We start from the raw sequence: 21,334 nt of genomic DNA, 5'->3' as shown, positions 1-21,334 counted from the left end.
GGAGCGTTTCTATATGTTTGTTTCTTTATGTCTCTGAGTCAGTTGTCATAACGACAGAAGGATTTGTTGACTCCAAATAATCATCTAATAATTCCCAACAAATATTTCATAAACTACTACTACTACTAATAATAATAATAGTAAATTAATAATAACATTTATATTGAAGAATTGCATGAATGAAAGTGTGAGTTTGATACTTGGACTATTTACATTTAGAGTTATTTGCTTCTAATCGTTTGTGTTGTGGTTAATTTGATAATTTCATACCATTACTAGTACTACAAATAATTGTAACAATAATGATAGTCATAATACGGATAATTGTAAAGGTGTAAGTGTCATTTTCTTTACGTTGCGTTTCTTGACCCATTACGTCAGGGGAGGAGGCCTGCAGCTGAATGATATACGTCCTGCTCACCATATGTAGGCTTTAAATTACTAGGCTTGGTCTGAGCTGCTACAATTGCATCATTAAAGTCCTTCGCAAGAACCTAAAAGCTATGATTGTCCTAAATGCAAAGACAAACCCGATGATTTAGTGAGGAAGAAGACAGAAAAGCTTAATTTCTAAGTGCTTGTGTGTGCAGCTTGAGAACCAAAGGGCCTCCTAATGATCTCCGTCTAGGAATCACTCTCCCATCGCTTTAACCTTAGAGGTCAATACACTGTTTTCACCAGCCGGTCTTGTTTTAAACAGTGTTATCAGAACGTGGGTGGTGATAGTCAAACAGAAAACTAATGGAATTAATCAAACGCAGATCACAGAGAAGCAGAAACTCCAGAGAGGACGGATGAGATGTGAGCAGAACAATGAATATATTAAAGTGAATGCTTTGATCATTGCGTAATCTAATCACTTCTTTGTTTCTCTTTCTCACACACGCACGCACGCGCACACACACACACACTCACACACTCACACACACACATTTGTATCACCAATTGTAATTCTGTTTTTAGCCCTGTATTCAAATCCTAACCACAGGCATTTTGTCCAAATCGCTCCCCAAACGTGTTAAAGAGAAGGAAATATCCGCTCTATGATGGATTTTCCTCATTTTGATGAACTCGAGTCGACCTGCACTCCTAACCACTATTAATACCAACTCACACGCCCCAGCCACACATGTCAGGTTAGTGCTGAGACAGGTCTGGACTTGTGCGTCTCTGGGTTTTTGTTATGTCTTCCAACCTCCATCTCACGTCTCATTTGACTGATGTGTATCATCAAGCCCCACCCCCCGCCCCCCCTCCCTGCAGTTACACAGAAATTCCTCGCACCGTTGCAGCGTCATGAACATACTTGTCACTGGTTGTGAAAAGCGATCAAATATTGGCACTGACCCCATCAGGAATGAATCAACAAGATATATCATTTCATCATTTCACAGTATGATTGTTACAGCAGCTCTCCGTTGGTCTCCAGCGTCCGGATGTATTTTACATCCAAAGGTCACACCAGAGTGGGACTTGAGCTAACCAGAGGGGCATCTGGGCTGACTGGGGGGGGGGGGATGCATATATAAATGGAATATGGACATCAGTTTGGCCCATAGCTCAAGGAAAAGGATGAATTTGTCTGCATTTACTGTATATTCATACTGAAACTACTACTACTACTTATATTTTGGTTGGGATTGATGAAATATAAGTGACTTTCACAATCCTGGGCGTCCTCGTTTCAAATCCCCCCTGGAGGTGATTCACATCCAATGAGGACTTGACCCTCCTTTCACTCTGGGGCTTCTGAGAAGAGCACTGGGCGTTTCAGCAGAAGTCTCAACACCTCCCTGCACTTATAAGAGGGGTGTGTGGAGGGAAAACCTCTGAGAGGTGTGAGTCCTGCCTGGAGAAACACACACACTCACACACACACACACTCAGAGAAATGGAGCTTCTCTCTCTGTTTGTCTCTGCGGCTGTGCTCTGTACGGTCAGTGCTGGAGCTCATGATGGAATACACTGGACATACACAGGTAGGGTTTGACTTTGAAAGCTTTCATTTCATTTCTTTTTGCTTATGTAAGATGTTAGAGCTCAGTCACAGGCAACAGCAAACTTTTGGCTCCTAAACTAATTTGAAACTGCAATTTTAAAGCATCAGTCCTGCTAAACTCCCTGTGCAGAATACCACAGAAGAAGACAGAAAAGGACTCAAATGGTCCCAGAATTTACAAGCACAATTTCACTTATTTAAAGTTTGTCGAAAGTTTCAGAACAGATTTCATTAGATTTAATATTGATTGATTGATTTTGGCCTCTGCAGTTATCAAATATCTCAGAGCAAGATTTTACTCCACAAGGTGAAAAAACACATGAAAAGCAACACACACACACACACACACACACACACACACACACACACACACGCACACACCAGTAGCAGTAAAGCGTTAGGGGTGAACATGCCCTCGCTTCACACTGCAACAATAATAAGTGTGTGTGCCAACAGGGTGTGTGTGTGCTTGTGTGTGTGCTGCAACAGTGTATTTAGAAGCGACAATCAACATCATATGTTTTCATCTGGCATTAGAGTGAGGATGAAGGCTCAACCGAAGACATCCCAGTGTGTCGGCAGTGTATGTGACACACACCTCAATGAAACCTGAATCCCTTAATCCCTGCGTGTACATCTACAGTCGAGCCGGTTTCAAAACACACAAGCTGATTAAAGATCATATCACGCATAAGCAGAAAGTAACCACTAGATTTCATCTCTGGCGGTTTTTAAGATGATCTGCGTAAAGTAAACAAACACAGAAATGTCTTTTGGCTCTGAGCGTGTCGTCTTCTCGTCCCCGCACAGAGGGGGCCTTGGACCAGATGCACTGGTCCACCGAGTATCCTGCCTGCGGTGGAAAGAAACAGTCTCCCATTGACATCCAGCGACGCAACGTCAGACACAACCCCGACATGCTGCAGCTGGAGCTGAGCGGCTACGAGGCGCAGACCGGGGATTTCCTCATGACCAACAACGGCCACACTGGTAAGATAAGATAAGTGCTTTTGTGTCTAATAAAAGCCTGATTCTGACGGGTTTATCAGTGGGGGGGTCGTGTTCAGCTGTGATAGAGTCAAGCCACATCAATCATCCTGTTACTCTGAATAAGGAGCACAGTGGACCGGCCACAACAGAAACAAATATGTCAGGAATATCACACTTATCCATCCATCCACCCTGCTGCAGAGGAAATCCGTCTGAATTTGATGAATAACACGCTGGAACACTGAGAAACATTTTGCAAACCTGTTTGTTTGCTTCATCTCCAGTTTCAGGCAGCAGGTAAACACATGCTCCTCCATTTTATCTCTTATTATCTTAAACGCTTCCCCAGCAGAAAACGGCCTGATCACACTTTGATTTGGAGGATTTGTCCATACTAAAAGGAGGAGGTCCGCAGAGAAAGAGGAACACAAGAGATTTCCCAACAGAGCTGCAATAATCACAATAGATTTCGAGATAGATTGCGTATAAAAAACCCCACGTCAGTAACAAACCTATGTGCTTTGTAAGGGCGTTTACACCCTGGGAACATGTTTGGGTCACATCCACTGCTGTATTCTTCATAAACTCATAAAAGAGTTTGTTTTAATGGCATAATGTCTTTCTTTCTTGTCTCCATCAGTCCAAATTGACCTGCCGCCCACGATGGTGATCATCCAGGGCCTCCCAGGACGCTACACAGCGGTCCAGATGCACCTGCACTGGGGCGGCTGGGACCTGGAGGAGAGCGGTGCCGAGCACACGTTAGACGGCATCCGATACATGGCCGAGGTCAGGAGTAGAGCCCATGTGACAAAATTTGAACGTAGGCAGTAAAGGAAAGCTGGAAAGCATCTGTAATATGTGGCAGTGTAGTGATGATCGCCTCTGTTCTGCATTTTCTAAGCAAGGAAATCAATATTTGTGCATATTGCAGTAAAGAGGAAACCAGGAGGAGCTTTGACAGATCCGCTTCTCGGCACCTAACCTGTCCTGCATGTCCCCCTTGTCTTTCAGCTCCATGTTGTCCATTACAACTCTGACAAGTACCGGAGTTTCTCTGAGGCCAAAGATAAGACAGACGGGCTGGCAGTCCTCGCCTTCTTCTATGATGTACGTACGCCGTTTATACTCTGGTTCACCTCTCCAGTTCCTGTCTCTCTCTTTGTTTGAGGCTTTCAGGGCTATTTCAGATATATGATCATCTGCTCTGCCAATAAAAGTACATCACATGAAACAGAAAACCTTTGTGGTGACAATGGACGGTTGCCAAATGCCCTCCTGCCCCTGTGAGTGTGTGATATGGTAATGGTGTGGGTCACCCTGCTGAGTTAAAGGTTCAATTCAGCTGCCAGCTGCATGTCAGCAACCCAATTACCGCTCGTTTCCAGAGGAATGGCCAGGATATCACAGTCAGAGAGACCTCGTGTGTGTTTGAGCCTCTCTTCATCACTGACTGCTGTGTGCAAGATTGTTTGCAGATCCTTAGAGCTGGAGCTGGAGTGTGACGTTGCTCTGCTGTGTATTTGCAGGACGGGCACTTTGAGAACACCTACTACAGCGATTTCATCTCCAACCTGGACAAGATCAAGTATGCAGGTGGGTTTGTGGTGTCAGGCTGGGATTGACAGGGGAGTGTGTGTAAGTCTGGTAAAGCCCCTGATCCTCATGTGAGACCTCTGTGATCCCTGCAGGTCAGTCCATGCACATCTCCAGCATCGACGTGCGCTCCATGCTCCCCGAGAACATGAACCACTTCTTCAGATACCAGGGCTCCCTCACCACGCCGCCCTGCTTTGAGAGCATCCTCTGGACGGTGTTCGACACGCCCATCACTCTGTCCCATAACCAGGTAGAGCAGACGCAGAGACGTCTATCACTCTGGGAGCAGATCTGTCTCCAGGTGAAGGAGGCGATGGTGACGGTCTGCGTTCTTCTCTCTTCTGTGTTCAGATCAGGAAACTGGAGAGCACTCTGATGGACATGGACAACAAGACTCTGTGGAATGACTACCGCATCGCTCAGCCGCTCAACGACCGCGTGGTGGAGTCGTCCTTCTTGCCACGCCTGGGGAAAGGATGTGTGTATCCTCACACTGCATGACAACACCGCCAGAGTTGCGGATGCGGCAGCAAGATTGATATGCGATGATTTTCATTTTCTGTTTCTGTTTCCGATTCAGCATTTTGTCGGCAGGATGAAATTGAATCTAGGCTCCTGAAGATAGAGGGTCTCATAACGTCTCTTGGAAAGCACATCCATTCAGGTGAGCCAGCTGTTATCCATCACCAGGCACCATTAAAGTGCTAAAGAGGGCCGAGTGGGTGTGACAGGAGATGAAGCTGCTGCCTCTGCTGCGTCTGAGAGTGTTTGTTTCTTTGTGTCTTCTCTCTGAAGGAGGAATCCGTGGCTCCAAGCCTTCTACTCGACGTGGTGAGTGTGTGAGATCCCTGTGAGATCAAACGTAAGTGACTGTTGAAGACGATGACGGATGTTTTAAAGGTCTCACTGTCGACTCTCTGCAGAACACCCTGGTTTGTTTCCACTGGTGCTCAACTTCCCGGAGAGGAATGCGGGCAGCTACGCCTTGGCCCGCCTCAGCCACAGCATGGAGCTGGACTCCTTCACCGCCTGCATGCACGTCCGGCCGCACCCCGGGGGCGTCCACACCGTCCTCTCCTACTCCAGCGGCGGCAAAGACAACGAGCTCATGATCTCCATCGGCGCAGAGGTCGGCCTCTGGATCGGCGACGAGTTCGTCAATCTGCCGCACAACTTCAAGTCACACGACTGGGCCAACTACTGCATCACCTGGTCGGCCCAGAACGGGGGGGCCGAGCTGTGGATCAACGGCGCGGTGGGCGAGCGGCAGTCCCTGAGGAGCGGCTACACGGTGACCCCGGGCGGCGTGTTCATCCTGGGCAAAGACCAGGACGGGTACTTAGGGATCTCTGACTCAAACGCCTTTGTGGGCAGGATGACCGACGTCAACATTTGGGACTATGTGCTGACCACGGCGGAGGTGCGGCACCAGATGTCCTGTGAGAGGAACAGCACCGTGACTGGGAACGTGCTGAGCTGGGGCGTCACTCAGCTCAGCCTGTTTGGAGGGGTGCAGCTGGAGAGTGAATACAGATGCACCTGAGCACCCAGAGGTGGCAGGAGCTCTATATGCTAACCAACGCTTTAGCAAGGCCCAATATTACTGCAGGTGATGGTGGGGGGAGGGAGGGAGCGTGGCATTATGAAGGAGCGCCGAGTCAATATTTAATGTAACCAGCTGTGAACTGTACTCCTGCATATTTGCTCAATTAATGGATTAATAAAACTCTACAAACACGTCTCTGACTCACTGAATGATTTTTCTTCACTGTTTCTTAAGGTTTAGGTGGAAACTAACTCAGTACACAAACTCAACACTGTATTTAAGGGTAACATCTGCTTTGTTTCTACTTCCATAGTAACGTACATCCTACGTTTATAGGAAACTAAAGGTTCTTTGCAGATTTACAAGCAAAATAAACCAATAAATAAAATGTTTGTGAAAGAACTTCGGCCTCATTTTAGCTCATTAGCGCAAACTGGATTTCATAAACGTAGTAGTGGGAAATCTACTCTGAGTTTAGCTTTGTATTGTGAAATACCTGCCGTCACCATTAGCCTTCCTCGTTAGTATAGTGGACAGTATCTCCGCCTGTCACGCGGAAGACCGGGGTTCGATTCCCCGACGGGGAGTCTCTTTTTCTGTTCCCCACCTGGACCGACTAACAAAGCGGGGTTGTTTTCTTTTATTACGTCATTACACTGTACTTTATAGTCTATTATACTTTACTGCTCTTTTTTAGCTGCGTCACCATTTTTTGTTTAAGGCGCGGTGGGAGGAGCCAGAGACTCAAGACTCTCGTTGCCAATGACTGCATAAGACGATAAAAGAATGGAACTGGAATTTCCGGTTGTATTTAAACGCAATTCAGAGACTTTGTTTCACATGTTAAACATTCAGATTGTTTATGAGGATCATTTATATACATACTTCAGTACATTTTCCACAAACACTTATTCACTTTCACTTGAATAAGGTTTTGACTGCCAAAGCTATGACTAATCATGTTTCTGTTGTGGTCTAGCTCTTGTTACTTCACTGAAGGATCGTATTCACTGTGTAACAGTACAAACAGTCTTTCATAATGTTTTTGATCTGCACATAAATATGCACAAGGCTCTTTGATCTTTTACAGCAGGCACAGAACAAACTATGAAAGGTTTGTGCCAAGACTTGAAGTAGGAAAGAGAAAGCAAAGTGAAACATGTCCCATCCATTCCCCCCCCCACCCAGAGGGAGGACTTCCTCTCCTCTCAATGCTTTCATTTGTCCTCAGAAGGCCGTGACCTTGGCTGCATCCTCTGAGCCGTCTTTGCTCTCTTTCAGTGGCAGAACCCCGTCGCCCAGTTTGATCTTCACTTTGTTCCTCTTGGCGAACATCTGGCAAATCTCCAGGAAGGTCTTGTTCTTAGTCTCGGGGACCACCAGCCAGATGTAGACCAGCGTGAGCAGGCAGACGGCGGAGAAAGCGATGAAGCTGTAGGGGCCCAGGCCTCTCTGGAGAGGAGAGTTTGGGGATGTAAACAAAAGGTTGACGTGAGAGGAGGAAGGATGGGAAGATGAATTTTTTATAGGAGTGCTGGTATGGGGATTTGGTTGCTCAACTCCATCCATCTCCATCGGACACATCTCCTGTTTGCTTTCTGCTTTGGTTTGTTAAACAGGAGGTAAATAAAAGTGTTTATGTTTATCTCCTCTAAACGTGACGCCACAGTGGCCTCAGTTCATTAAAGAGCAATTTAGCAATTTCCTGGAATACACAGGGACGAATGCTGCTGCTCAGTAAACAGCAGGGATAGAAAAATGAAAGATTTGAATGTCTAATATATCAGCTGGGCAGAGAAAACAACAACAATTCCAAAATTGTTGTTGCAAAGTCCATGGATGAGTAAATCTAAACGTGTGGTTGATTACACTCTAATAAAACACATCTGCAGGTGATTACATTTACAAGAACTAACCGTCCGCCCCCCCCCCATGTTAGGGTTCTGTGCCACTAACCTCCAGGAAGGGGAAGAGCAGGCCGACGGTGAAGTTGGACAGCCAGTGGACGGATCCTGCCACCGTGAAGGCGGCCGGCCTGGACGACTGTCTGAACATCTCCGTGGTCACCACATAAGGAATGGGACCTGCAACACACACATGTGGTCAACCGCAACCAAAACACTTCAGACGCATCATCACTCGTCCACCCACGCATCTCAAACAAGCCAGTCTGAAGTTTCAACATGTATTATTACATGTCTAGTCCCATCCAAACAACACTTCCGCTAATTGAGCAGTGTGTTGTCATCATTGTGTGTAAATAAGCAGCGTGCGGCTCAGACTCACTGGGTCCTATGGCGTGGCCTGTGACGTAGATGATGACACAGGCGATGCTGGCGTAGGGCATCCATGGCACGCTCTCCTACCCACGCAAACATGCAGCTGCTGTTATTACAGTCCAGTTTACACAGAGCAGCTTCATTTCAACAGGAACAAACATGCAGCATGGTTTCTTCACGGGCTCTGAGTGTGTGTGAGCGCACATAAACACTCACTGGGGCTCATACAGATGATGGATTGGATTTTTCTTTGCTTTGAAATGTAAAGATCTAAACCTAAACATGCTGAAAGCGCAGTGACATCATTGTAAAGCTGCTTAGTCCAGGTTACAGAGATGACAGGGTTGCACAAGTGCAGCTCGGCTTCTGAGGCTTTGTGGCTGACATGCAGACTGAACTGTGTTACTACATTACTTAGTTTGAATGGATTATATTTTGATTATCATTTGATCAAATGTCTAATCCAAACTAATTACTACAGTCTAATCCTGTTTAAACCAGAGTTTTAAGGGTTTCATGTGCTAAAAATAGAAATCACTACATTTTACAAACCAGCAACTGTGTTGACAAATGCAAACAAAGTGTCAACAACTATTTTGTTAATTGAATTTCAACTATATGAAAAATGTTGCAACTTAAAAAACAAACAAAATGATGCCTATAATCTTGCTCTAATGTAAGTGACTTGAAAATTGTGACACTTACTAAAATCATTGGAGCATCATCATCATCATCATCATCATCATCATCTTCATCATTTTAACCATGGATTTTTTCTGTAATAGCTGACAGTATAGATTGTATAGGTACTGTATGTTTAGTTGAGTTGAAATAAAGCGTTGTGTTGTCTGATGGCCACTAGAGGGCAGCACAGTGACGTGTTGAGTACCTGGAAGCTGAGCGCTGCAGTGAGCAGAATGCAGGCGCCACAACAGATCCCAAACCCGATGAGGAGGAGGAGGCGCCGGCCTGAGGCCTCCACGATGAAGACCTGGAACCACAACCTCACTGTGATGACTCAAGCATTCAAAAGCACACGAAGAAGAGCAGATGTCAGGCTACCTACAGCAGCTATGGTCATGAAGACGTTCACTGCCCCTGTTCCCACGGTGACGTACTGGATGTCATTCTGTTCTACTCCAGCAGAGGCATAGATGCTATCTGCATAGTAATAGATCTGAGGAGGGAGAGAAGTGCATTATGGGTATAAAAGCAGAGAAGTGATGTAAAGATGAGCTGTGTAACATTTCACAGGACATCAAGGACGCAGCCTCTGTGCTCCTACACAGGCCTGCAGGGGAGAGAGAGCTGGAAACAGGACGGCCTGCAAAACTCTCCAGTCATCCAAGTTCTCTCCATCCATTTGTTTGTTAAGCCCAACAGAAGAAGAAGTCAGAAATATGTTGTTACAGACAAAGAAGGTATTACTGAAGACAACGTGACGCTGCTGGATGCTGAATATATCAGCATCCTCGCTTTGCCAAATGGTTTGCAATGTAGAAGGATGAAGGATGAGAAGGATGAGGAGGATGAGGAGGATACAGCAGCTGTGGTTCCTCCCACATCAGCATGAAACCTTCAAAGGAAGCTTCCCACCAAACCAGACGCAGCTCAAGACGACTTCATCTGAACACCACAACATTTCAGAGAGATTTAAAGCATGGATCATCATTTCTCTGGTTGTGAATGCAGCTTCCTGTTCAGTTTCCTGATGCTTTGTCTGCAGCATTCAGACTGAATTTGATCCCTTGCTGGATAGAACAAATAGTCTCTGAAACTGTATCTTCTCCATGTGGTGTAATATCTGAAACAGAGGCAGTGTGGCTTTCACTGGTTTGCGACAAAGACAAGGACGACTGGACGTGTGCGTCTCTCACCGCGTTGACCCCTGACAGCTGCTGCCCCATGTTCATGACCACGACGGACACCAGCTGCCAGCGAACGGAGCGCAGAGACAGCAAGGAGAGGACAGACAGGCGGCCCTCGGCCTTCTCCGACTGGTCCTCCAGACGCATCTCCTGAATCTCTGCGTCCACGTCCTCCCAGCCCCGAAGACGCCGCAGCGCTGAGTGTGAAAGGGTCTCACAGTATTGGTCCTATGCATGCACCAGGCTCTTTGTCTGTGTGTGTGTGTGCGTGTGTGTGTGTGTGTGTGTGTGTGTGTGTTTGTGCGCGTTTGTGAGTGTCTCACCTTTTCTGGCTGCCTTCTCGTCTCCTCTCTGGATGAGTGTGTACCTGGGGCTCTCTGGGAAGAAGGGCAGCAGCAGAAGCTCGATGGCGGCTGGGATGCCGGTCAGACCCAACATGAGGGTCCAGCCTGAAGAGGAAGAAGAAACGTGTACATGTGAATCAGATCAATGACCTTGTGTGTGTCTTTGTGAGCTGAATGATATTTTCCAGGTGTGTGGTGCTGTAATGACAGTAACATCTTGTTATATCTCTTTCCTTGGGTCCTGTTTTCTTCTTCTAACACCCTGCAGGTGTCTCACATCCTCTCAGCTCCTTAATGTTAAAAATACACACGCCAATTATCTCCAAAATGCTTCATCTTACCAAACACAAAACCCAATGTCAGCGGTCTATTTTGTGCTTAAATGACCTGAAAATCCTCAAATGTCCCAGAATCACAGGCAGGAATTCAGCTTAGGAGCACAAAAGCTCCTGAAGCAGCCTCACCTCAGTCAGGACATGAGGCCTTAGCCAGGATCCAGCATGGCAGTAATTACCTTCACTGTTGCCCAGGATGTTTCTGATGCCCAGCACCTGGGCGCTGAGGATTCCGATGGTGATGAAGAGCTGCGGCACGATGCCAATGGCTCCCCTCAGGTTCTTTGGCGAGATCTCACCCAGATACATGGGGACCACGTTGGAGGAGAGACCTGCAGGTGCCGCAGCAGATCTATGACATCATCATCATCTTAATGGAATCTAGCGTGCGGCTGCCTGGCGCCTCTCTCACCTGCACAGATGCCCACGATGAAGCGAGCCACGATGATGATCTCGTAGGATTTGATGCTCTCGCTCCAGCCCATCATCACAGCAGGGACGATGGAGAAGATGTTGTTCAAGAGGAGGGTGCCTCTCCTGTCACACACACACCGTACACACACACTGTTTTCAGCACACACACACACCCCTATAGGTCAGTAATACCTGCTTTAAGTATCACTTTAAGTATCAATACCTCCAATAGAGCAATAGAACCAGCAGACAGCATCACAAACCCTGTAATCACATTTAACTCAAACATTTCTTATTTCATTCTTCTTCTCCTGGGGAGGCAATTACTGAGACCAGTGGCTCGTATCTGCCTTCAGCCGGGAATTATTTGCATGTGTCACAACATTATCCATCACTTTTACCCCCTAAGTAACGATTTTGAAGTGATTTTCCTCAATAAATAAAAGTCTACGAGCCACAGTGAGGCGCCTGTGGCATTAAAAGGCCTCGGTGCAGCTTTAGTTCAACCGGCTGCTAAAGTTCTTAGTCAGAACACGACCCAGAGGCAACTCCAGTCTGAGATTGATGATTCTCCAGCCGTTTGCAGTGATCCGGTCCCTCTGCAGCATCCTGTGAAGTGTGCAGCTGATGATGCCTCTCGGACCTGAAAACACATTCTTCTGTTTGTTTGTCTAAAAGGCATTTCTGTAACACAACACTGCTCCTCCTTCTGCTTCAGCTGACAGATTTCTGCCATCTGCTGGGAGAAGACGACCTGAAATTACCTAGAATTTACATCTAAATAAGTCAAAAACAACCCGTACGTATTTACTTCTGCCTTAATCGCTGTGTTGACACAATCCTGCTGTTTGCTGGGAGATAAGTTAGATTCTGGGCGATGCATCTCTGCTTAGTTACATCTTTCGAACACCAGAGTGCCGATTTACCTCCCGAGTTTGTTGACCAGAAACGCCACCATCAGAGAGCCGAAGAAGCCTCCCAGAGGATACATGGACACGGACAGAGACCAGAGCAGCGTCAGGAAGTTCTCCTCTATGGGTTTCCCGTAACGCTCCGTGTACGTCTCATTATAAAACTGCTGCATGAACTGCAGAGAGAAGAGAAACAACACTGGACTCTCACCAGCTGCTCGATCTGGACTCATTAGAGCTGTGGACGCTCGTACGGCACAGTAAAGTTACCGGCGATGGCGAGTTGATCACAGCCACGTTGTAACCGTACTGGAAGGACGAACCGAACGCAGATACGAGCGTCGCCAAAGCCAGGACGGCGGTGAGTCTCTGCCGGGGACATCAGAGGGTTAATGTGTGTGTTTGTGTCCTCTCAGGCCACAAACACAATCCAGCATAACTCAACTAAACCTACAGTCACTTGGTTGTATACTGTGTGAATGGGGGGTCTATGGGGGGCCCCCTATGTTGGTTTCTAAGGGCCTGAAAGAGGACTGGAGCAAGTTTCAGACCTCTAGACCTGAAACCCTAAAGGTGTAACACAGTGTAGATAGGAACTAAACCATTTGAATCCTTTTTTAGACCAAAACAAAAGAGTGGCAACTACAGCGCCACCGTCAGGCCAACTGGCACCAAACTACTATGGATCCTGGCTCTCGTCCAACCTGCCCACCAAGGGTCCTTCCTTACTTTTAGAGACAGACAAACAGAAGCACAGGTAAGTAAACATGTGTGCTGTCACTCACCCCTCTCCTGTCCACAGGCGTGTCCCCCTCCCAGCTGTCCGTCATGTCTGTGTTTGGCCCCGCTCGTCTTCGATCAGCACTAATAGCAGCTGGCTCTGTTGTTACGTCGCCGCTGGACTCTGCTGCCCTTTGGACCGCCGGTCACAGAGCGGCGCTCCTGGTTTACTGCTCGCTCACTGGTTATCGTTCTCCTGCTGCTGACTTTGCTGATAAGTTTGGGATGTTTTTGTTTTAGTACGCAAATAAATACGGAGGCCTGTCTGCGCCGTCGTTGAGATCTGCGGCTATCAGGAGAGGCGAAGGTTCCGTTATCTCCAAAACGATAAAGATAGATGAGTGTATTTATTGATTAGCCACCTGCAGGCCGGATTATGGGACATCTTTTATGACAAAATGATAAGAAGAAGGATTCCTATGCAGCGTGGAGGATTTACCGCCATGAATCTCTTCTTGTTTGTTTTGTTCTGCAGAAGCTCTTATCTCTGGATTCCTGTTTGTCGGCACAAGGGCCCTCTTTGCACTCAAAAGCCGCATGTTGTGTTTGCTTTCGGGGACAAACATGACGATCTGCAAACACCTGTGAGCAGAATCACGCCGGAGATAAAGATCGTAATGAAATCAAACGCTCCTAAGTATTAATATGAGTGTTTATGATGCATGTGTGATGGCAGATTAGAGGAACGAGCTGAATACGTGTTTGTTCATGTGAGAATAGCTGATCGCTGCTCTGCTGTTAATTAGTGGCTCGGGGGATAATGGTGCAGAGAAAATGAAGCGCAGATATTTGACACCTCGAGGAGAAAACGTGTTCCTGCTGCTGATGGAGCCGAGGCACTCAGTCTTCTCTGTAAATGGCAGCATTCTTTAGCTCTCTGGCGCTCACTTAGCAGGTCTGTAGGAGAGGTTTGGACTCTTATGGATCCCTGCGATACACAAAGACATAACACAGCTCTGTTCAGGGATTTATAAGATACTTCTGGTCTTTAGCCAGGCTGCATATCTTCTATTTTGGCTGGAAATGATCATGGATCCATAGGGTACCATTCAAAGGCCTATGGAGCTGGGAAGGGAACGTAAATGACTTTGAAAATCAGGACATTCTGTAAAACTGCTGGCCGTTTGGTCCAGTTCCCCCTTTGTGTTGCCAGTAATCAGCTGCTTCTATCCTCCGTTGAGTCTCTGCAGTGCAACAAGAACAGGAAGAAGAAAAACAAATACAAGCGGGAAGTGAATTTCATCGTTTTACGGCACACTTCCTCACAAACTCAACACCTGGCCTAAAGCGGTACCGTCTCTTTAAATGTGTGAAGACTTTACTGGAGGTTTCCTGTGTGAATACTTAGTCACATAAAGTCTGTGGGGACGCTCGTTTCAGTGTCCTGTTCACTTTGCCCCGTTAATGTGCTTGGATGTGGGTTTCCAAGAGCCATCAGCACGGACAAATGAACAGCCGGTGTTGTGGAGAAATGATTTCCATTAACCTGACTGTTGAGTAGTCACTCCCAGCCAGTGTACTATTGCCCCGCAGTGCTCTACTGTTAATGAATTAAGTGGGCAGAGAGCCAGAGAGCACAAAGCTCCCCGCTAAAGTGTCTCCACCAGCTAAAGCCGCTTCAATGTCAGCCAAACCTGCCGCACAGATACAATGGATCATTCCTGCAGGAAATACAGTAAGTGTCACTCCTCTCTGATGGCCTGAAGGATGGAAAAAGGGTCCGTCAGCAGCATAAACATCCCCCTCTTCCTCCATTTCCCCCCCCAGACATGCTATCCAGTGCCGCTGCTGCCGTCAGGGAATGACCTCTGCTCTGTGTTCCCTTACTTTGGGCCGCAAAGTAAAATTAGACCGGAGTAAAGCTCTTTAAATCTTCCCTGCTTGGGTGGAAGCAGAGCAGGAATGTGACTTTGCGTGTCTGCTGGCGTTCGTGTTGCTGCGGCTCCAGAGCGGCGCAGTGTGACGTGAGGAGTCTCTCTGCCTGATGTGAATGCGTGCGGGACAAAAGCACGCACTTATTCATGGACTACTTCATTAAAACCAATACAGGAGCCATAAATCTCCTCCATAAAGAGGCTGCATGAATACGCTGCTGACCTCAGAGTCAAACAAACAACAATAACTGGAGGATAATGGAGAGCAGCCTCCACACAGGCAGATCTCTCCTTCCTCACCTCAAACACTCTGACGCTGTTTCAACCTCTGAGGCAACGCGAGAGAGTTAAGAGAAGTATGGACGATCACATGCTATGTGAGGTCCCGTGACCCCTGTGGTGCCGTCTAGATGTGAACTCTGACCGAGACTTCAGGTCCAGTAAACACGACTCGGCGGCGACATGTCGGAGGAGAAGTGGAGGCCTGCAGAGAGGCCTTGAGTTTCAGAGAGGAAGAGGATCATGTGATGATGCACCCTGACCACAGCGGCGAGGAAGAGCTCGTTCACAGCTGACGGGCTTTAGCAACGACACGCAGAGAAACGCTGGAACACGTGGAAATGCCTTCAGAAAGACTGAACCAAAGAGAAATCATAAACAAAAATGATGAAAATACTAAATGAAACCTTATAGGCTCAGCTGAACACACACACACAAGCAGGTGACAGACCGACCCTGTCTCTCTTCACATTACGTCTTTCGTCTACGCGGCGGCCGTGCTGAGTAACATCGAAACGGGAATTAGTCCGATCAGTCATCCATGTAAACAACCACACCAGAGCAGGAGTGTGTCTGGTGAAGAATTAGGTCAATCAGCTCATTCTTTCACTCCATGTAAACACGGGCAACAACAGAAACACACAGACAGGAGCGGCAAAGTGGGATTCAAAATGTGGCCGCGCTGAAATCAGTGTGGGGTTAAACACACACAGGCACCCTGCAGAAGCTCTGGGGCCTGTCCTGTGGATGATAGTATCTGGATAGAGAACCTCAGTGAGAGCGGCGGTGCTGCAGTGGGACTCTAAGCTCTCTCAGATGGGTAAGCACGCTCTGCCCACCTGGCGCTCCCCACACACACACACACACACACACACACACACACACACACACACACACACACACACACACACACACACACACACACACACACACACACACACACACACACACACACACACACACACACACACACACACACACACACACACACACACACACACACACACACACACACACACACACACACACACACACACACACACACACACACACACACACACACACCTCACCAATTGCGATGCAGAATTTTAATGCTTTAGTCAAACACATTACAATAAGTATTCAGTCAAAGGTTCAGTAACAGAGTGTAAAAAGTTCTTACAAAAAGATTTATCATCCAAACACTCAAACTGATGCCAGAGTCTTAGTGCTGATGTTTATGATGTCACACCTCATTATACACATAAAGACACAGATGACATCATAGGTGAAGCAGCTGGCCTGTATGAGAGTAACAGCAGGCTGAGGCAGCTTTGTGTTCAGTGCACCACAGGAAGAATCCCCTCCTCCTCATCACCCAAAGTGTGTGTGTGTGTGTGTGTGTGTGTGTGTGTGTGTGTGTGTGTGTGTGTGTGTGTGTGTGTGTGTGTGTGTGTGTGTGTGTGTGTGTGTGTGTGTGTGTGTGTGTGTGTGTGTGTGTGTGTGTTGGATCTCCACATCCTGCGTCCCAGCGTCCATTTTTTCCAGCATCATCAGCTCATCATCTCAACTCTCTTCTCCCTGGGTGGCGGCGGCGGCGGCGGGGGCGTCCTGTCCTAGCAGCGGCCTGTGAGCGGCATCCTGGGCGTCTTGCGTGTGCTGCGCCTCCACCTCGGCCTCCGCCTTGCACTTTGAGCAGCAGCAGCAGCAGAAGGCGGCGCAGAGACGCGTCCGTACGGGCTGAGTGAAGAACACGAACATGATGCAGTTGGCCGCTCCCTGGGATGTGTTCCCGATACCCTGCGGGGTCACAACGGAAGAAGCATGCGGGGCTTTGAGTCGGTGCATTTAAGAGGGAGATGAAGCAGGCACAGCTGTTTCTGAGGCTGAGCATCAGTCGGCGTGTTTGTTTACTCTAAAGTCGTGTTTGATCTGCGTCTGATTGAGAGGTTTTTAGTTTGGAGGATTTAAAATCTGGAGAGGCTCCATTAGGCTGTGAATGGAGAGTGTCAGCGTGTGGCGTGCTGCCGCGGCCAAAAGCTGAAGTGTGTTTGATCTCCACACACACTGGAGGAAATTAGTCAAGTAGAGCTTTGAGTGAGAGAGCGAGCGAGCGAGCGAGCATGAATCACAGAGAAGACACGACAGCGGCAAGAAAATTAAGAATATATTCGTCTCTTCTCTGTTTTCATGTTGCAGCTCACTGAGACGCTGCGATACTTTGATGTCAGAACCACCTACAAATCTACCCGATTGATCTTCTCTCGTCTTCTAGTCACTTTGCCTGGATTTCACCTGCGTTGCTGCAGTGCTCAGCCTCATCCTCAGAGTCAGTAAATACAAAACCAAAGGAGTGAGGAGATGAATTTAGCGTTTCTGCTGTACGGTGAGTTTAGCGTTAGCATCTGAGCCGCTATGAAGCTCTGGACAGACGAGTCCTTCTGCTTTACTGCTGTTGACTCACCAGGATGACAGAATGAAATTGCACCATCACAAGCACCGTTGCACATGAACTCATGATAGTGACACACACACACACATGCACACACACACGTTAATATGATGACATACACACAACGTAAACAGCAGTGAATGCAGCAGCGTTGACAGTGAAGCTGGACTCACATGCAGAGTGACCAGCACCGGGTTCTGCCTGGCCGAGGAGCCGACCAGCAGCAGGATGAAGCGCACCGTGCTCCATATGCGGAGGAAGATGAAGATGATGGGAATGAGGGTCAGCTTGGTGTCAGCCACCGAAGCGAAGGCGTGCGACTGAGGTCTGCTGGCCAGGATGGGTCGGTACTCTGACAGAGCCGCATGCTGCACGGCACGGAGCACACAGTCACCCAACAGCAACACACACACACACACACACAGAATGAAGCGTGGTGAAATAAACATGTGAATGTGAGCAGACGGGATTGGACGCTCACCGCTGTGTGGATGTGTCTCCTGATGAGGACGTAGAGGACGGGCAGGGTCAGGTAGGCCAGGAACTCCCAGATCTTCCCGGTGAGGAGCATCCACAGGACCCGGTCGGCGGCTTGGATCCGGACCCAGCACCAGCCCACCGACACATCGGAGGCGTCGTAGCCAATCTTATTCAGGCTCACGGCCGCCACGGTGATGGCAAGGGGAACGCCCCAGCTGCACCGCAACACATACACAGACACACACACACACACACACACACACGGGCAACAGTGTCAGGCCAGGCCCCAAATGGAACTCTGGGACTTGCAAAAAAAAAACCCGTCACATGACTCTGATCCTGTGCAGGGAGCTTATGTGTGTTGTGTAACTCGCAGTGCCGTCGTGTTGCATATTGTAAAGACCACAGAATGACTTCAGCAGTTTTGGCAGCAGAGGCAAACGGCTCGCAGCACAACTTCTCTCTTTTGTATCTCCAGGCAACACACGGCGGATTATTAAACATACCAGCGAGCCGGAGGCCACATTGTGTATTCTGTGTACGAGCCCGGATGAATGGCTCTGTTGTGCGATCCCCCCATATTCACTGCAGGTCTTGAGAATTCACAAAAACAAGATTAGAATGCAGCCACAGACACTGAGAGTGAGCGCAACCCAAGGGGGAGAATGTGTCCTCGCATCCAGAAATAGAGCAATTATAAGAAACTCTGCAGCTCGCTGGAACGACTTCCACAGAAAAACACCGGGCGATGGATGTGGACGGCTCGTTTATGTGCTAATGCAGAGTTTCTGCCTGAGCGGCTTCAAATAGATTCTCTCTACCTGAGGACACCTGTTTGATGAGGGTTTGTTCAGAGGCTCCAGAACACACAGCTGAGGAGTTTAAGGGCCTGCATTAGGAGAGTGTGTGTGTGTGTGTTGTGGGGAAATAATTGATTGTATTTGGGAGATAACAGGCACCCTGATGTGAGATGTGACATCAACAGGAGATCTAAGAATACACTGATGTAAGGTAAAGCACCGTATAGTCACTTTGCAGATTCACTATGAAGCTGATTTGGATGGATGGAACGTTTCAGACGGTGTCTGTGGCATGAGGAGCTGCATGAGGCTCTAGATAAACAACAACAACAACAACAAGAAGATGTTGTATTGTACTAGATTCTGTTGATGATGAAGGTGGATAAAGCTGCACACACACACAAAGATCTGCCATGTGAAGAGATGATGAACTTTATGAGAGTGTAAACTTAGGTTGGAGGATAAACTGTGCAAGTCTAGAACCACACACACACACACACTAAACTAAATGAATCTTTTTTTAACAGAAGCCCAAAATAGCAGCAGAATGCCGACAGGAAGCTCTGAAGTCAATGTATCACATTTATCATGAGGTCTGTTCCCTTCTGTACAACACTGGGACATGAGCTCAGAACTCAAACCCAGGGGACAGAATGAGGTTTGGGGTGGTGGGGGGCTCAGGGGGGCCACAGGGTTCGGGTTTGCCCCTGAGCACCAAAGCTCCCTGGGCAGCCTCTGCCAGGATCAGGATCCTTTTGTTTACCAAGAAGCTTTAAAGAACTTTAAAGAACTTTCCCACCCCAGCCCGACCCGCGGCTCACCTGACCAGGTGGAACGGCAGCACCAGGCTGTCCGCGACCCTCTTGTTCGCCCTCACGATGAACACGTACAGGTACACGGCGATGGCCACCGTCCAGAAGAAGGAGCTGGTGTTGGCGAAGGTGGACACGGCGCCCTGCACCACGCAGTCCGTGGAGTCGGCGTGGAACAGCCGCCAAACTCCGTAGGCGTAAGACAGCGCGGAGAGCCAGTCTGTGACGGAGAGGCAGAGCAGCAGCTGGCGGGGGGTCGTGCGCAGGTCCGACCACAGCACGTAGGTGACGATGATGAGGGACGAGCCGAGGAAGGACAGAGCGCAGGACACCAACACGACCACCTGCTCGGACAAGAACACGACCGTCTCGTTCCCGCTGGACATGTTGACTCACTGCGTCCTCATGGACTCGAGGACTCGGATCTCAAACACGCGCTGATCACTCCGGGATTCGAGTAGTGCGCCTTTACGCACTCGGTCCATCGCTTTGAGAGAGTTTGGCTCTAACTTTCTTCCAGTGCGTGTGTGTTTGTGTAAGTGTTCGCTCCTCCGCCCCTCCGCGCTGCACCCGGAACCCGGAGCAGAAGTCGGTCAGCTGGTTCAGACTCACTCACTCACTCACTCACACACTCACTCACACACTCACTGGCTGCGCGTCTATTCTGGGACCCAGTGATCTATAAGGGGGGTTTGATCCCAGCGGGGAGGAGATCATATGGAGCATGTATGGATTACGTAATGGTGCCTTCACGGTCCAGCACGTTTCCTTTAAATATACAGCACGTGGCGCGCTGAGCACCAATCAGATCACTTCACTGAATATATAGAATCAGTTCAATCAACTTCCAATTTAAAAACATTCAAGTTGATCCATAAAGATATTTGTATTGGGGTCCAAATTAAAATTCTTTGCATTAATGCTTATTTTACATGTCAAAGGCTCATAATGACGTCACCACACCCGTTTAAAGACCTGAACAGATAAATCAAAGAACCGTCACAGGTTTTGGCACTTTTAATATTTTCAAAGTCACTCCACGTTATTGTCCATATTTGTATTGATTGGTTGATTCTGACAGATCATTGCTCACAGCATGATTATGGAATTGTTGAAATCATGTGTCTCTCACCAATTTATAAAATCACAAATATAAACAAGTGTGTGTGAACAGGGCCGTGCTGGTGTTTAGTGTGTCAACTTGGTGTCATGTAAACAAACACTCTTTGGTTTGAATCCCCTCCGCAGAAAGACAAATAATTTAAAATAATAATCCCTTATAATTAAACAAAAAACAGAAATCCTTCCACTTTTTCATCCACATCTTTATTATGATCCAGATTTGAGTTTCTATGGGGCGTAGATGTCATCACATGATCAGTATCCAAACATCCTGTGTGTGCGTCTGCGTCCTGTGATCACAGATGGAACATGGAGACAGACTCTAACATCCAGCTGGGAAACAAAGCTAATCAATATGATGAACTGATCAAAGTTCACAGTAACACAGAGCGTTTCTCCTCTGAGGTGTAAGCCGGTTGATCTGAGCTGTACGGAGAATGAAAGTGTCACACACACACACACACATTAAAC

The 21,334-nt window shown here is 47.8% G+C and overlaps 3 protein-coding genes and 1 non-coding gene across 4 annotated transcripts; 2 read left to right on the top strand and 2 right to left on the bottom strand.

The window, feature by feature from the left end:
* Positions 1 to 1,808: 1,808 nt before the first annotated feature.
* On the top strand, positions 1,809 to 6,321 carry ca6 (carbonic anhydrase VI). Its single transcript, XM_076171236.1, has 10 exons — positions 1,809 to 1,979; positions 2,810 to 2,989; positions 3,630 to 3,778; positions 4,004 to 4,099; positions 4,519 to 4,585; positions 4,681 to 4,838; positions 4,940 to 5,066; positions 5,169 to 5,252; positions 5,384 to 5,419; positions 5,512 to 6,321. The coding sequence occupies exons 1-10, from the start codon at positions 1,892 to 1,894 to the stop codon at positions 6,129 to 6,131; spliced, it is 1,605 nt and encodes a 534-aa protein (XP_076027351.1). The 5' UTR covers positions 1,809 to 1,891; the 3' UTR covers positions 6,132 to 6,321.
* A 328-nt stretch (positions 6,322 to 6,649) lies between these two features.
* Positions 6,650 to 6,721, top strand: trnad-guc (transfer RNA aspartic acid (anticodon GUC)). Its single transcript has one exon. It is a non-coding gene; the product is annotated as a tRNA-Asp (tRNA).
* Positions 6,722 to 7,114: 393 nt separating this feature from the next.
* On the bottom strand, positions 7,115 to 13,211 carry slc2a5 (solute carrier family 2 member 5). Its single transcript, XM_076171221.1, has 12 exons — positions 13,071 to 13,211; positions 12,556 to 12,654; positions 12,301 to 12,461; positions 11,373 to 11,497; positions 11,140 to 11,292; positions 10,605 to 10,730; positions 10,291 to 10,478; positions 9,480 to 9,590; positions 9,303 to 9,404; positions 8,421 to 8,496; positions 8,091 to 8,218; positions 7,115 to 7,586 (listed from the first exon to the last, which is right to left on the bottom strand). The coding sequence occupies exons 1-12, from the start codon at positions 13,113 to 13,115 to the stop codon at positions 7,362 to 7,364; spliced, it is 1,539 nt and encodes a 512-aa protein (XP_076027336.1). The 5' UTR covers positions 13,116 to 13,211; the 3' UTR covers positions 7,115 to 7,361.
* A 3,088-nt stretch (positions 13,212 to 16,299) lies between these two features.
* Positions 16,300 to 20,475, bottom strand: gpr157 (G protein-coupled receptor 157). Its single transcript, XM_076171234.1, has 4 exons — positions 19,751 to 20,475; positions 18,131 to 18,344; positions 17,823 to 18,017; positions 16,300 to 16,997 (listed from the first exon to the last, which is right to left on the bottom strand). The coding sequence occupies exons 1-4, from the start codon at positions 20,125 to 20,127 to the stop codon at positions 16,764 to 16,766; spliced, it is 1,020 nt and encodes a 339-aa protein (XP_076027349.1). The 5' UTR covers positions 20,128 to 20,475; the 3' UTR covers positions 16,300 to 16,763.
* Positions 20,476 to 21,334: the final 859 nt, after the last annotated feature.

Source organism: Genypterus blacodes, unplaced genomic scaffold, assembly GCF_046128005.1.
Source record: "Genypterus blacodes isolate CSIRO-AG114 ecotype Tasmania unplaced genomic scaffold, CSIRO-AGI_Gbla_v1 ptg000241l_1, whole genome shotgun sequence".
NCBI lineage: Eukaryota > Metazoa > Chordata > Actinopteri > Ophidiiformes > Ophidiidae > Genypterus > Genypterus blacodes.
Note: the sequence above shows the minus strand (reverse complement) of the source record. Positions and strands in the feature narration are given on the sequence as shown.

Coding starts and splice junctions, on each gene's coding strand:
- ca6 (XM_076171236.1), top strand. CDS start 1,892: ATGGAGCTTCTCTCTCTGTTTGTCTCTGCGGCTGTGCTCTGTACGGTC. Junction 3,779..4,003: donor GCATCCGATACATGGCCGAG/GTCAGGAGTAGA, acceptor CTTGTCTTTCAG/CTCCATGTTGTCCATTACAA. Junction 5,253..5,383: donor TGGAAAGCACATCCATTCAG/GTGAGCCAGCTG, acceptor TTCTCTCTGAAG/GAGGAATCCGTGGCTCCAAG.
- slc2a5 (XM_076171221.1), bottom strand. CDS start 13,115: ATGACGGACAGCTGGGAGGGGGACACGCCTGTGGACAGGAGAGGG. Junction 12,462..12,555: donor TGATCAACTCGCCATCGCCG/GTAACTTTACTG, acceptor TTCTCTCTGCAG/TTCATGCAGCAGTTTTATAA. Junction 8,497..9,302: donor CTGCAGCGCTCAGCTTCCAG/GTACTCAACACG, acceptor TTGCGTGGGTAG/GAGAGCGTGCCATGGATGCC.
- gpr157 (XM_076171234.1), bottom strand. CDS start 20,127: ATGTCCAGCGGGAACGAGACGGTCGTGTTCTTGTCCGAGCAGGTGGTC. Junction 18,345..19,750: donor CTGCCGTTCCACCTGGTCAG/GTGAGCCGCGGG, acceptor GTTGCGGTGCAG/CTGGGGCGTTCCCCTTGCCA. Junction 16,998..17,822: donor CGGTGCTGGTCACTCTGCAT/GTGAGTCCAGCT, acceptor GTGACCCCGCAG/GGTATCGGGAACACATCCCA.